The sequence below is a fragment of the Dicentrarchus labrax genome, unplaced genomic scaffold, assembly GCF_905237075.1.
Source record: "Dicentrarchus labrax unplaced genomic scaffold, dlabrax2021, whole genome shotgun sequence".
In the NCBI taxonomy this organism is placed as follows: domain Eukaryota; kingdom Metazoa; phylum Chordata; class Actinopteri; family Moronidae; genus Dicentrarchus; species Dicentrarchus labrax.
Genome location: NW_026136702.1, coordinates 361,910 through 378,647, shown reverse-complemented (window position 1 = coordinate 378,647; position 16,738 = coordinate 361,910). Strand labels below are relative to the sequence as shown.

The 16,738-nt window shown below is 42.1% G+C and overlaps 1 protein-coding gene across 1 annotated transcript; it reads right to left on the bottom strand.

Moving 5' to 3' along the window:
- rel (v-rel avian reticuloendotheliosis viral oncogene homolog) lies at positions 1-14,968 on the bottom strand. Its single transcript, XM_051414663.1, has 11 exons — positions 14,813-14,968; positions 14,404-14,439; positions 12,795-12,934; positions 12,557-12,705; positions 11,837-11,928; positions 4,064-4,204; positions 3,247-3,351; positions 2,810-3,028; positions 2,625-2,690; positions 2,439-2,513; positions 1-2,332 (listed from the first exon to the last, which is right to left on the bottom strand). The coding sequence occupies exons 1-11, from the start codon at positions 14,817-14,819 to the stop codon at positions 1,419-1,421; spliced, it is 1,944 nt and encodes a 647-aa protein (XP_051270623.1). The 5' UTR covers positions 14,820-14,968; the 3' UTR covers positions 1-1,418.
- Positions 14,969-16,738: the final 1,770 nt, after the last annotated feature.

Below are 16,738 nucleotides of genomic sequence, written 5' to 3'. Positions count from 1 at the left end.
TGGAATTAGACAGCGTCTGTTTATTAAGAACTGATCCTTTAGAAAAATCCAAAAATAGCAAATCTTACACATTAGTCATCAAAATATTTAATTTCATTTAACACCACAAAGCTTTGAAAGGCATACAAGTAAAAACAAATCAAAAGGATGGGCTAGGCTGTATCGGCACAAAGAGCCAGTGTTTGTTCATTATCAGCCACGTGTCCTCGAGCAAGACGCTCTGTGAAGGTAAGAGCCTCAGCTGAATGAATAAAACACAACATTTCCATCTGTCTTTATAAAAACATCTGGTACAAATACTCTGAGAACTCTGAATAACACATGTGATCACTGGTATGACATAGTCATTACAAAGGAAAGACAACACTGAATGTGCTTCCTCCCACTTCCTCAATGGAAATTTCAGTACCTTGCCAGTTCTTGAGTGTTTCAGCGCGATTGTTGCTTTCACTCTCAACTATGGCTAACATGTATGTACAGAGTGCACTTAATAAACTAATCAATAAATCAATAAAACAGTATGTGAAGGAATGCTTTACAAAGCAATAAAAAGTCATAAAAAGTCATAAAAAGCAAATTCTTTTTCTGCTGTACTTTCAAAAATGCGAAAAATCCATTTACCCTTGTTTATTTTTAAGATCAAACAACTTATAAAAACATTGATTACTATACAGTATGTTGACAGTGAATCCAACTTCACCTGAGAAAGACAAAGAAAGAAAGTAGTACATTCACTTTTTCGGAAATCAACTGCGGCTTGGGAACCGTCAGGATGTCGTCTGATCACCATTACAACCTCGGCCGTGGTTCAACCACATACACGTCTTAGTCTTGCAGAAGCCAGCTGAACACAGGTGAGCTCAGTTTTACTGTCTAATCATGGGGGATATCCCCTGAGGTCCATAACACCTGTAACTGGAAACAGGTGTTCAGAACGTCGATGCAACCTACAACACCTCAGTTTAAAGGTCGGGGTTGAACTTGTAAACTGGGGCTTTGAACAAGGTGCTCTTAAAATTAAAGGTTCTGAAACAGGTTCTGCATTGTTTATTTCATGTGTCAAATTTATCAAGAAATCAAATTGGATTGATCATTTTCAGGAGAAACTTCTTTCTAGATTAATACCAAAGACCAATGGCACACTGGGCCAATCAGGCCAAGGAATAACTCTTGGTTAAGTATTAGCTAAAGAAGGAACTAGTCTGAAATCAAGCGTATTGACAGAAACAATGCCTTTTGTCTGGCTATGGATCCAATTGGCTAACGTACACTAATGTTATAGCCCAAGCAAATGCCCACTGACCCGAACTGGGCCAGAAGGAGTGATACATTTCTGGCTTTGCAAGACTAAAACAAGACCAAAGCGTTCCTTCGGTGCTTTCTCTGCTTATTTCTTGCTACCAAAAATGTTAGTCCTTTTAGTCACTTTGCCGAGTTGCTTTGATCCAGTCAGCCAAGGTTGGAAAGTGGTTGTCGGAGGCCATGCCGTTGTTTGAGTAAGGATTTTGCAGGTTTTTAAGAGCCTGGGTGTTGCCGCTAGCATCTTGTCTCATTGGATCCATGTTGGTGCCATTGCTCATTGGACGAGGAAGCAAGTTGGTGTAAGTATTTCCTTGGTTTTCCCTTGGGGATTGCATGAGGGGAGCATGGCTCTCTTGTCCCACTGTGATCTGGGGCTCCTGCTTCAGCTGGAAGCCAGTCTGAGACATTCCCACCAGGCCCTTCACAAAAGCTTCATCTTCATTTATTCCCTCTAGTAATGGGAAAGAGCCTAGCCCTTGTGACCCCCCTCCGCCTCCAGGTACCGACCCGTTAAAGGTGTTCTGGATTGGATTGAGGTTATTGAAATTCAGCCACGCAGTCTGGAGACCCTGGTTCTGGTTGCCAAGTTGGTTCTGGGCCCGGGTGTCAGAGGCAAGCTCCTCCCTTTGGTGCTGCATGTGGAAGAGCTGCTGGGACTCTGACTGGCTCATTCCTGGGACCTGGGTGGCTGTATCCAAGCACTGCAAGTCCCGAATGGAGAGCTGAGGGAGGATGTTACTGTCAAAGTTGTTGGGCTCCACTCTCTGGGGATAACCGGATCCACGGTTTGGCTGCTGTTGCCTGCTATTAGGACGTGACAGATTGCCCATGCCACCAGACGGGTTTATGGTGACTGTTTCCATTGAGAGTGCTGGGTTGGGATTTGCCCATGAATGGCTGACTGGTACATTGGAAGCCTGTGACGTCATCATCACATTTTGTGGGCCCGGCTGGTAGGACTGGTTGAACACAGCAGGTTGTTGATGCATCGTCGCTGTGGGCTGTTGCCTCAGGTACATGTTGCTGAGGTCTGGAAAACATATAGTGACTTTGAGTGCATTATCTTGATCTGGATGGAAATGTTGGCTTAACATCTAATCACTGCTATTTGAGGGAAATCAATTTAAACCAGTTACCTTTCCGCATGTGACTCAAGGTGCTCTGCGACACTGCTTTTGGCCTGTTCATAGCCAGGCAAGAAAAAGCACCACCTAGAGAAAGGCAAGAAACCTTTGTTGAGATACAAACATGTAGACTTGTATACATGCACATGTGGAGTCATATCAGATGGGTTGTACTGTATATACTGTATAGACCCTTACCTGACAATCCTGGTATCCTCATCAAGTTCTCTCTCTTGCGCTTCTTCTCATTGTAGCCGTAAGGATCTACAGCAAACACAACATGTTCACATATATCATCTGAGTCTAACTGGGCCCCAGTTCTTGGACACAGAATATAGCAATAGTTTGAGTTTAATAACAGAAAGAAAGCAATCACTGCTCACCTTTGTCGTCGGGCAGATATCTGAAATCCATCGGTTCACTGACTTCCTGATCGGAAGGTCGGCGCAACTGCATGTGCACAGTGACTGACTCTATTATGGAGGTGTTATAGTAAGGCGGAGTCTTGAAGACGATGGCTACTTGGCGATGAACGTCGGCCTGGGAGAAGGAGCCTTTGGCCTCCCAGCCGTCGGAGGAGAAGAATCGCACCTCGATGTCATCTGGAGGAAAGGGAGATGATGGGATGACAGGAATGGAAGACTGAGTGAACATGCAAAGGGATGAGCACTACAGCTATAGGAAGCTAAATGGATTAATGGATTAAATGAAGACGATTGGAGAGAAAATAGATGCAAGCTGGATGAAACACATGCAGAATACTGTAATAAAATGCTGATCAATTCTTCACAAAGGCCTACAGGACATTGATAGTTTGTACCTTTCTGTACTTTGTCACACAGCAAGAAGATTTCATCCCCTCCCTTGACGCTGCCACTGTTCCTGTTGACCCGACAGATCCTCAGCTCGGCTGTGTTTGGGGCCCCTGATGAAGCAGGAACACGTTGTAAACAGACGCAACAAATCTAACAAGTCTGTATACTAACTGCGTACTACAAGTAAGACATGATATCAAGAATGAGGATGCCAGAATCTGCCTTTCTTGATCTATTTGATGCATTGTTGTGAAAACCCAGCTCTAGTGGCTCAGTGTAAATCAGTTTTAGAAAAAGACCACATTCTGTTCACAGTTGAAGTCTCACCAGGTTGAGTCACATGTCACATGCCTTGCTGTCAGAAGAGGAAGTGCTCCATGGTAACAGTGTTGTTTGAGGGTTAGTGTGTATAAAGAACTTCCTCTTTCTCAATGTGTGTGAGGAACATTGAACCGGTTCACTTAGTGCAACGCTTGAAACGGCGTTGAGTGAACGTCCACTGGACACAAGTCTTGTAACAAACAGTTGCGTGCAGCTACATACTGTATGAAGTGTATGTGCACACACAGGTACTTGTGTAACCTCTCAGTTCTTTTCATTCAAGTATTATTCTTTAGATCACTAGGACATAAAATTATAGGCAATGCTATGAAATGACAGGAGTATTAGAGCTCTTGAATTCCACTATCAGTCAAAGCGGGACACACCTAACATCAGGCAGCTTGTTTTCCCGTAAGTACAATTATCTGACAATTGCATAATGTTTTAATTGCCCCATGTGACGTCAGCCTGAGCTGAAGAGGACGGAGCTCAGCCACTCACTGTTGTCGTAGATGGGGTTTGTGACGATGGGGTTGAGTGGGCGGGTGTAGTGGCCGTTCTCGTCCTGCAGGGTAACCTGGATGCACAGACGGACCACGTTCAAGTCGTACTCCTCCGTCTGCAGCAGCTGCTCACGTGGCACTGGGGGCACACACACACACACACACACACACACTCAGTAAGACAAACAACCAGCAGCATGAGCAAAGGATCACACAGGTTTCATCAGGTTTCACTCTGATACTACACAGAGCACACAGTTGTCATTAAATAACAAAGAGATTAGCTTCAGGTTTTCACTGAAATAAAAGTAGGAACACTATGAACTATGAAAATACTCGGTTACATATTAAAAAATGATACTAAGAAGTATTATCAGTAAAAATTTACTAATTAACAACTCATAATGCAAACGTAAGGCCCTTTTTACACTATTATACTCTATTATATTATTGGATTACTATTCAATTCAATTCAATTCAATCTTATTTGTATAGCGCCAATTCATAACAGAAGTTATCTCAGGACACTTTTCAAATAGAGCAGGTCTAGACCGACTTGTTATAACATTTACAGAGACCCAACAGTACCACCATGAGCAACACTTGGCGATGGGGGCAAGGAAAAACTGCCTGTTAAAAGGCAGAAGCCTAGGACAGATCCTTCAGCTCTAGGTGGTCGTCTGTCTCGACCAGTTGGGGTGAGGTACTATTATTATTATTGATGCATTTGAATGTGCAAGTAGCATTTCACAGTTGTAATTAGTTGAGGTGGAGCTAATTTGAACTGTTCTTACTATATACTGACTAGTTTAATCTATGACTCTATATGACTCTCTATGAATCTATATTTTATAAACTCATAATATGTTTTGCTTGAAAAATCTTCTAAAATTATCCAACTTTAGGACTTTTCCATAAACTCAGCTCTGGTTAGATAATCCACAGATTTAGTTGAAAGAAATTTTCACCGGAACTACTTTCTACTGACAAAATAGTCCCCTTTGAAAACTGTTAATAGCACGGTCTGTGGACAATCTTGTGTAACCAGGACTTTGTTTATGACACTACACTTTGAATATAAAAGGTGGATTTATATCTCACAATGACTCCAGACACCAATAAAAGCAAAAGGAAACAATGTCTTTCTGTAATTTGGATGAAGTGACCTTTAAAGATCTCTTCTGAAATGCAAATAGTTTTTCTCTCCTCTACTTCCCTTTTTATGGGGCTATATACCGACAATATAAGCCTGCTGCAATTGCATCGTCATTAATATAATCACAGAATCGTTTAACAAAGCAAAGCTACAATAAAACTGAACAATTACTGACATAAACAAATGGATAGATGGTCTGTAATGTTCTTCTTTAAACCTGTAGGCTGCCCTCAAAACCTCAACTTTGGATCAACACTAACACGTCACAGATAAGCTTTTTCATCCACAACCTACACACTCATCTGCACACACACACACACACACACGCAAGCGTCACACATATACCGCCCTCAGAGGCAACACACAAACACACACACACACCTTGCAGGGAGAGCTTTACTGTGAGACGCCAACGCATAGACACACACACACTCACACACACACACACACACACACCAGGCTTTCACATCGGCCTACTTTCGGTTCCTCCATCTCTCAATTTCTATCTGTTACCCTCATGTCGAGGCCATCCCCGCCTACAATTTGTTGCCACGGTGACGCTCGCCACCTCACCTCAGAGTGGAAGAAGTGTGTGTGTTAGTGCGCCTATGTGTGTGTGAGTGTCTCCCTGAGTGACCACGATGGCTCCTGACGTGTGTGAAAGTGGTGGGACAGGAGCCAAAGTCAAATCTTAACAACGTTTTAAGCTTTTTGAATCCTTCGTCTGTGTCTCTCAACCATTTTAGTGCCATCACTGCCACGCTGTGCTGCTCTGAACACTTTCCATAGCCATAACACAAACGTTATACAACAAAAAAAGTGCAGTGCAGTAACACGTGAGATGTAGGGGAAACTCCTCATCCTCCTGAATGTGTCACTGGACATGCTCAGTGCAAACAGCCGGCTAGGTGTTTTTCCTGCTCTGTCTCTGCATGTACTGCTGGCAGCAGCCATTGTTCCCTCTTTCCCTCTCAAGGCTCGAGTCCAAGTGAAGTCACAGGTCATCAGTGCAGTCGGTTTGGATTTTGCTTAGTCAGAAGTCATTAAATGTGTAACTTGAGTCTGGATGGAGTCCACGGCTGTGCAATTAACAAGCAGAGAATAAGAGCAAAGCAACTGCTAACATGTCTCTCCAAGAGCTTTAGCCCCCGCTGGAGCATTTTTGTAAGAAATGATACACGTCGGCGTCAACGTGAAGCTTCGATCTTTGTTCAAACAGTCTGATATTAGATATCCGATGCAGCCATAACATGTCAGGTGGCTCTGACTTTTATTACACAGTTCTGTATTAGATGGCAGACTGTCTGACCTGCTTCAGATCAGCGGCGGTTCTGTTTGGATGCAGCCAGAAATAGTTTGACATCTTGGGAAATCCATTAATTTGAGATTTTTACCTGGTAAATGTCTGTTAAATATGAGCCTGCCTACAAGTGACGGAGCCCTGCTAGCTGTTTCCCACCTGCTTCCAGTCTTAATGCTAAGCTAAGCTAACTGCCTGCTAGCTTTACATATTTGTTGAGAGTGGTATCAATGTGCTAGTCTAAAACGCAGAACTATCATTTACCATCGAGCATCTGACGGCTGTAAACGTCTCAGAAGTCAAATAAATTTAGAGTTTATAAATGAAGAGAGACGTCACAGAGCATATTTAGAGTTATGAGGTCTTCACTTTCAGTTCCTTCTGTTTATAAAAAGAAGAGCAGCAGTTGTTGCTCAGATAAGAATAATTTACTTAACGCTTAGTTCAAAAGGAAATACTGTGTGTGCTGTTTTACAAGCAGATTTAAAACCATAAGATGTTTATATAATTACAAAAGTATGACATTGGAAATATCATTAACCAGTAGAGTATTAAAGACCCTTACAGAGTAAATATTACTTACAGCGTATCATTTATGATGCCTTTAGGCCATATGAGGACTGGGTAGAGTACTACACAGTTACTACTACAGTTTTAGGTGTAGTATTGTAAGATATGTCAGTTTTTATTATTATTTATTTCAACTTAAAGATCAATCAACCACCCAGTGAGCTCTCGGGTCACTGTTAATACGGCTCTTTTGTCTGGAGTGTCTGCAGTTGCATTAAAATCACACATTGTTGCACTGTAGAACATAAAAGGTATAAAAACTGTAATCTAGTTTCATTTTGAATCGACAGAAACACTTTATGGAACACTTTATGGAACATACTATACGACCTGTATGCTCACTGAGTGGAAGACTTTTAGTATCTCAAACAACTACAATGACACTAAAATTAACTTCGGGGGGCTGAATGGTCTCTTTGTAATGAGACATTAGATTTCTGTTTGGTCATCAGGTTTGTGTGCTGTAGGTGGCACAGACACACACACACACACACACACACACAGTGGAGAAACTGAAGGAGGGAGAAGCTTGTGTATGAAAACGGAACTGCTATAGCAAATATTGATGGAACATACTAAGCTCGTCTGCATGCGTGAGTGTTTGTGAGTGCATTGCTGAGGGAGGAAGACGCCGGACAGGTGCAGGAAAGTGGGTTGGAGGTAAAAGTAGTGGTCTGTCTGTGTGTGTGTGTGTGTGTGTGTGTGTGTGTGTGTGTGTGTGTGTGTGTGGAGTGTGTGTGGTGGAAAGAACCCGGGCCCAGAGGCACCGGGCAGCATCATGGCTGCACGGAGCTGCAGCTGCATGTGGGGAAGAGGTCGGCAGCCGCTGTGGTGTCGGAGGACAGCGATTGGTGGGAGGGTAGGGGGTGACGGTCGGGGTTGGAGAGTGGGAGTGAAATGTGAGAGTGAGAAAGAAGGGGAGGCAGGTGCCAAGTGTCACCACAAACAGCGTCTCCAGTGACTCACAATTTCATGGCATGCATCATCGGTTTGTGTGTCACCGAGGCTGAGGCAATACCTACACAATGTATATCAGTTACATCATATATGCTGCAATGTAGAACGAAACATTGCTTTACATTACAGAGCTACGGAGCCAAAACTTAATGCCAAAAACAAACAACTGTTGTACTGTAATGTATTGTTAAGATAGAAAATCACTAATAATTAGGGATCCTACATATTCAAAGAGCATAAACAGTGATTTTCATAGACTTGAAACGTCTGGCAGCCAAACAGAACCCTTATATATCTTATATATCATGGTTTAAAGTAAAGGTTTTGGCAAAGGCAAATAATATGAAGAGTTTAATCAAGATGGAAAAGCCACTTAAAGCGTGTTAATCCTCTCCAGTAAAACAAACCGAGGAAGAACAAGTGGCGATATCTTTGTGACTAACATCTTAAAGCAGCGTTGTGCTCCTAATTCCAAAAGTTCCTTCTATTATAACAGTAAAACTCTTATAATAACATATCAGTTAATTGATCTATTCATATCTTTACTTTTCGATTACACACATCTTAAGCATTAATCTTAAGGGGATACCCAACAGCAGGTATATATAAATATATACGTAATATGGGTTGTTTGGGCTCAAATAAGATTTTAAGCCTGTGAGAGTCAAACTTTCAAACACATTTACACACAAGCTATATAGCCATGGGAATGTAGTACCATCACCACCACCATTACCACCATCACCACCACCATGATAGGGCGGACTAATACAGAAACATGTTACTACGTCAAAACTTGTACAGGTGAGCCCCCTCGCTGAGTCTGTGATCTCGTTAGGTCTCTCCAAATGACAAACAGCATGTATGAAATGAGCTGAGGTCTTGGGGGTTGCATGTGTTTGTCAGTGTGTACGGTGGTTGTGTGTCGGGGGGTGAGAGAGGGAGATGTCTCCCACCCCGACACAGGAAGCAGCTGAGTTTCACAGCAGAAGTGAGCTGCAGAGAGAGGAAGGGTTGAGCACAAACACCATGCTGCCCATCGTTAGAGACTTTAAACCGCTGTGTGTCGCATCTCAATCTAGATATGATTAGTTCAATTAACAGCAGGTCTCCTTTACTGGCCTGGTGTCGCTTCGTGTTCTGACTATATAACAGCAGGTCTCAATTAGAGGCCTGGTCTGGTTTTACAGATTTTGGATGTATAAAACCTCTTAAATCCCACCAGGTCGCGGTGAGTGACTTCTAAGCTGCTTAGATTGACGAGCATCAAAGTATCAAATGATCAAATTAATAATTTATAATTCATAGTTCTCATAAAACTAATGTTCATACGGGTTTAAATAAACAGTCTGATAGTATTTTTCATATTTGCTGAGCAAGAGTTTTGTGCAAAAGGAATTAAATTACTGTTAAACAAACTCAATGGTGAACAGGACATTCCCAGGTCCCGATAAATGATGGCTGATACCTCGTATCAGAGGAATACTGGTATCAAAACAACTCTAACTATAAATCTTGTAATCTAGAAATGAAAACCACTCTCGCTGTAAGTCAGCAGCAGTATGAGATGAGAACACAGACCCCTTATAATAAAGTCTCTGCATCAAACAAGACATAAATGAAGTGAACAGGGCGGCAGATTTCTCATGAACGGTTTACTTGTGATCTTATGTGTTAGAGGTCAAAGCCTGGGTCATCCAGTCACCTCCAGCCCCTCCCCACAGTCCACTCACATGTTCCCATCCCTCGTGATGATAAACAAAACTACTAAAAGAGGAATGACACGGAAAAATGGAAAGTTTGCAGAATCCACAAAATCGAGCAGTTTGCTTTAGGAGCAAATTGTTGTATAGTTACTAATATTCACTTAATCCTCAAAGACCACAGCAGTCACACAGTGTACAGCAGGAGGAGGGACACTTCTGTGGGGATATCTGTTGTTCTAGTGTCCACGATCAGCTGGTGTGAACAGTGAAAGAACAGCTGGTGAAGAAACTGTGCAAAACAAAACATATTTCCTTTTGTAAAAGTGAAACTGACTTCTTTGCTCCTTGATACCATCTCACTGCGATTTGAATAGTCACATATATTTATATTTAGGATGTAAATTACTTCCTTAACTTTAACACTAGAAAGCAGGTAGGAGAACAGAGGCTCAGTAGACTCAATAATGTCAGCCATCAGAGGCCAACTGCGCCACTGTTTACCTCCTCAGTCTGAGGGTCAGTGTGCAGTGCTCCGGGCGAAATGTCAAAGCATGTGGAAAGCAACCAGAGAGAGATCAACACCAAACACAAAAACTACAACCACATATGTGGAAATCAAACCTGCACACACACCCTTCCTTCCCTTCATGGTTTGCACAGTCCTGTAAAGCACCATACCCTACTTTTATCATCATCTCTGAGAGCTGGGGAACCCCCTCGGTCCACCCTCCCCCTGTTAATGAATCCTGCATTCCCAGCTCTCACGTGGCATCCTGCACTGTGCTGAATTGAGCAACTGTGACCAAGAATGGGGAAGTAGCTCAACGCCTGTTCATACACGAGAATCGCTGTCTGTCTGCAGCGGAGGACACCGCAGAATGAAAGCACATTGAGGAAACTGCATTACCATAGACGGCGCGGTGACAAGAGAGCGGATTTTTGACTCGATGTTAGGAAAATCTTCTCAAACTGCCTGAGAACTGGGTCAACCAGCATCCGAAAACAATTCTTTCGAATTGTTTTGAACCTGTTTAACAGTAACAACAGCAGGAAAAGCTACAGCAGCAACAGTAACTGTAACCAACCACACTGATAACAGCAACCAGTGCATCTGTATTAGTGTTTCACCTAAATACAGTGACACTGTTTTACTTTGTAAGAGTCTGAATGAGCTCTGATATATGTGTAGATATCAGCTGATATTGTCTTCAGTGCAGAATGATGGCAGATATGCAGAAATATTAGCAGGCCAGGTTATTGGACTTGTATTAGTAAGAATGTGTTAATTCTTCTTTAAAGTAAACTTTCTGTATAGTTTATTAATATATAATTTTGTCCTTTCCTTCATTATCCTTTGTAGCTGGCGTTAGCATTTAGCATTTAGTGTGGCATCACAGAGCTGCTAGCAACAAAAGGCCTCTTAATATTTTCCACCCGTAAGCAGAGTGGCTCTAGGTGGGCAGGCGGCTGCCGGGGGCCACTCGAGGTTTCTGCCTTTTAACAGGCAGTGTTTCCTTGCCCTTGTCTCCAAGGTCTTGCTCATGGTGGTACTGTTGGGTCTCTGTAATTAATGTTATAAAGAGTTCGGTCTAGACCTGCTCTATTTGAAAAGTGTCCTGAGATAACTCCTGTTATGAATTGGCGCTATACAAATAAAATTGAATTAAATTGAATCAATTTAGCAAACGTTACTGAAACAGGAGCAAACAGTGCGTTTGTTGGGGTTCTATTTTCAGCGGCGGATTAACACACATTAGGCGCTCTGTTGATGGTTTCAGGCAGCAGGTTACATTAAGCTCCTTAGTAGGATACATTCATTGTTGGTTTTGGTCTTTTCTTTGAATCTACTGACAATAACTGACTTTCAGTGCTAATACAAGCTAATAGAAGCTACTATATGATGATTTATTTATTAATACCAATATCAATACCAGCTGTAGAAAAAAACAAAAAGAAATTCGGTATGAGTAAAGCTGATTTGAAACCACTGCTGTCATCAGTGTGATGTGTACTCCCCCATGAAACAGATGAAAACAGAAACAGACAACATGAAATATGGAAACTCGGTGCAGGAGGACTCACCATTGAAGGGGTTGATCCCTCTGGTCATCCTCTGTACGATCGCATCTTTCACTTCCCTCCTTCTCACACACTGGATACCCAGATTCTGGAAACTGTGAATAATGACGCAGCAGGTTAAACAGGTTGAACAGGCGCTGGAGGCTGATTACGAGAAACAAAGCAGTCATGTATCTAAATAAACTACAACATAATATGATCATGTTTAACCCGAATCTGTTGGACTGAGAGTCTAAATGAATCTGAATGAGTGAATTACAGACGTCCAGGAGGGATTTGCAAATTATACACACCGAAGAATACTGACTCATTGACACACACACACACACAGACACACACACACACACACACACACACACACACACACTCTCAAACACACAGCAAATACGGGTGATGTCACTCGGGGAATTCCCATATTGCCATCCTCATCACAGACAGGGTTTGACAGTATTTCTCTGTGTGAGTCTGTCTGAGTGTCTTCCTCTGTATCTGAGAGGTCACCGATCTACACTCCTTCCGAAACCGCAGAGTGAAACATGAAATACAGTTAATAGAGAGTAAATTGATTACGTTGTGGTGTGTTTACGTATTTGGATGACTGATTGAGACTGAGACTGAGTGATAGTGAGTGGTAATTGCTCTGGTGGCCCACAGTGAAATCAGTGAACACTACTTGCAGGAAGCCTTTTGGACAGAGGTGCTTTTTGGGGAGGAGGAACTCACGCGATCACTCTGCGGTCTGGACCAAACTCGGCCTCGTAGAATCCGTCTTTGCAGTCCTTCCCCACCAGGTCGTGTGGATGTGGTCGGTAAGGCTCGTTCTTGGTCACCAAGTAGACGCGCACTTTCCCCTTACCGCAGTAATTCAGGATCTGCAGAGGCAGAGGAGGTCGTTAACAGGAACTTATGCTGCATGCGAGGGGTGAAATACCAACACAGACACGTGCTCCAGATGACCGACCTGCAGACTCGGGTAGGTCCTGTTGTTGTCCGAGCTCTTCTCCCCGGGGATGCTTCCGGCTGAGCGACCCTCACACTTGTACCTGAAGCGCATCCCCCTCTGCTTGGGCTGCTCGAAGATCTGGATCTCTGGCTCAGCCACTGGAGACAGACGATGGGAAAGGGTGAATGGAGGGATGCAGAGAGGAAGCTAAGATTCAGACACTGAAGTGGTTTCAAAATGATTTGATGCAGATTACGCAACCATCAACACATCCAATAGGTTTTTAAACATGGCTGCCAAACAGTGACAGAAGTTGCACAATCAATAAGCGCATAATGAAATACTGCCTAATGAAAACCATTATGAAAGAAGTTTTTCCTTGTTTTTTTAATCCAATAAAAAGCTATAAACATTTGTATAAAAAGCAAACACCATGAATGTCATGCATTTAGCATTTAGTATGACGTCATTATATAGACAAACCTCCCTCAGTTAATGTTTGACATTTAAATACCCAGTAAGTGTTGAATTTGCAGGTCAACAGATGTTTAGGTTAAAACTGGGATAAATAGGCCAAAGTTGACATTTAGTTTCTGTATTGTGGAGATTTCTGTGAACCCTTCCACCACAGACAGACATGAGAGAGGATCAGCGTATGAAATGGGATTGAAAGCTGTCAGGGAACCATTTTGCTTTATTTCTGCTTTTTGTTGTTGGTGCCTGAACCTCTGTGTGACGAGCTGTATCTGAGTCATCCTGCTTCTGTTCTGCACCCAGTGTTCACTGATAAATCTAAAATCAACACAGTGTGGTTCAATAAACCAACAAGCACTGGTTCAGTGATTTGCACTCGGCAGTTTGCTCGGCTTACATGAGGCCAAATCTGATTGGAAAGTGAAAGTTTTTCTCATTGAGATAAATATATTCTACGTAACCTGGATGTCTAAAACCCTTCAGCATCAACTGAAGTCAGGTGAGGTGCACGGGCGTCTTTTAAACTGCAAATCAGTGCAGCCATCCTGCTTCTCTGTGCTACTTTGGCCCTTCTGTATGAAACAAGGCCCCACATGATGATTGCGAGAGAGAGGAACTAAAACTGATCCGGGAAGTGTGTCTGTTTTTGGTGTGCAGTGTTTCCATTGATTTAACAACACACACACACACACACAAAAAACGCCTTTTTGTGGACCCACAGCCGAGCTACAGGCGCTCAGTCCAAAGTATGGCGTTCACACACAGATGAGGACCAGAATGAAACAAGTCCCGTTACATTTCTGACATAATTAAGAAATGTAAGTTTGCCAGAAAAAGTTTTAAAAAGTGTCCCGGCCTTGTTCTGCCTTCCTCATTTTGCAGCTACTTTAGAGGAAGCGGCAAACACAGAAGCTGCCACACACATTTCTAACACAATATATAAACTCAGACACCACAAACTATAAAGATGTTGATTACAAGAAGCTCTGGTTCACACACTCACACCGCAGCTCTGAAAAAATGGCAATGCTTACCAATAAAACAAAATGAGGAAGTGAAAGACTGCAATACACTCACACACTGCTAGACACTTTTAAGGCTTGTGGAGACAGGTAGATCATTTTTGACACAAGAGGAATTAAAATGTACTTACTAAGGTGTGGATCCCCTAGCATGGAGGGCACAAGAACTGTAACATGAGGAAACATACACACAAATTAGACTCAAAGCAACCCTGAATTCACTGGTTTGTTGTTTTTGGAGCTCAGTCAGTTCTGCTGAAGCTGTCCTGTAATTACTGACACTGCCTCCAAAAATCATTGCAACAAAGAGGAAGTTTCACTGTGTCGTTAAACAGGCGTATAATCAATACTGCCAACTAGTATTTAACTCCAGAATCGAGCAGTGCTGCTGTTCAACACTCAGGTTTCAAGATATTCATACAAATATGAAAAGTAACAGTTGAGGCAGTAGATGTTTGTGAGCATTATTAGTACATCCTGTCTATAACCTCTCATTCTCCACTCTGCTTGTGTTATTATACAGTAAATAAAGGTACTCACCATCCATAATGCACACACACACTCTCTCTCTCTCTCTCTCTCTCTTCTCTCTCTCTGCAGTATCACAGGTTATTGTCTCCTGGAGAACCCCGAGCTGAATAAGTGACAGTGCACAGGAAAAGTATTATTTGTTGAACAGAGGAGCAGCGGGGGAATTCCCCTGCGTCACCGCCCACTTCATCCGAACTGAGCAATGAGAGGCCGCGCCACTCACAGCTGGCCACTCCTCCCTATAGCACTGCCACAAGAGTGAGTGAGTGTGTGTGTGTGTGTGTGTGTGTGTGTGTGTGTGTGTGTGTGTGTGTTGCCTGGGAGATAAAAGACTTATGACAGTGCACATGACAGCAGCCGTGAGTGCGGCCAGGCCACCGGAGAGAGAGTCACCACACTCCCCCTGCAGCACCATGCACACCTGGGTGTCCGGGCAATAATGACCTATAAGCCTCTCATATGAACTACAACCATCCAGTGGCGGACTCTGCCACTGGTTGGGTCTGTTTGAGGGGCTTCACAAGGGGGGGTCACAAGGCTGTCTTGATTTCATGGGGTGTAAGAAAAGGTAAATATCCACAGTAGGCCTGTAGCTCAGCATTTTCATTTCATTATTTCTCTCAAGAATACGAACTGAAATTGTTTAATAGTTTAAAGTTTAGATTATTATTTAAGATCTTTAAAGACCTGAACACAAACTTTATTCACTGAGCTTCACTGTCTCATGAACGGCTTCATCCTGCATCAGAAAACAACCAAACAACACTGAATCTGTCAGAAAGAAGCCGAGTAAGTCTGTATGATTATTAAATATTATTGTTATTGATATTCAGGGGATAGAATATGAAATATCCATAAAATATGTCACGCAATGATAGAAAGGGTTTATAGTAAACTAAAACATTTTAGTTAAATGAAATAAACTTTATTATGTACTTACACTAAAATAAATATGCAGGAAATCAACAGAGGCACGTCTTTCACATTTTTAAACAATAAAAACTAAACGAGGGAAAACCAAATGAAAAACTATTCCTCTGGAGAACTCAGGGATTCTGGTTTTCTGGTTTAATACCAACAAACTTTGGGCGAGTAACTAACTGCACAAGTTAGAACTTATTAGGAAAATAAATGTCAGGTTTGATCAAAAATGAGGGAACATTTTCATAAAGTTTGGTTTATTAAATGTTTTCCACATGAAATATCTGTTTTACACTTCATATGTCATATATTAATATATATTACTATTATTATGAGTTCATAGATAGCAAATATTTGTTGTGCTCCTTACAGCCAGTTTCTTATCACACTGTATTTTAATAAGCAATAAAAATGACTGGATGTTTATTATTTTCAGTGACAGCCTCCTATCTACATATTCCATATAAAAGTTTCTATTATTAGTGAGCAGGTGATAACGCTCACTGGGTAGGAAGTGTCTGTTTGCGTCTATTAAACCTCAGATTGCTTATTTTGATATAATTTCTAACTCTGATACGTATTAGTACCTCACAGTGAGCGCAGACATTTCCACTGAAGGAAAGTTTAAATTCCACTTGCACAGAATTATTAAAGGTTCAATAAATAAACAAACATTTCCAGTGTTTATTCTCAGTGTAGCAACATGTCTTTATATAGAGGATAAACTAACACCATTTATTGTGTTTCTGTAAAGTTTGAACAAAGTGTGTTTATGAGGTTAAATGACAGTTTTACCCCTGAAGGAGTCGGGTGGACCTTTTGTTTTGGTCTGAGATGCTGGTGCTCTATTGCGCCATCTAGTGGTTAATTGTCGACGTCAGAAACTTTTACGTAGATGCTCTTTAAAGGTCATTAGTGGATTCTGACGAGCGAGATGTACTTTATTTACATCTAATGACATTTCAGGTAAACAAAGTGTGTGTGTGTGTGTGTGTGTGTGTGTGTGTGTGTGTG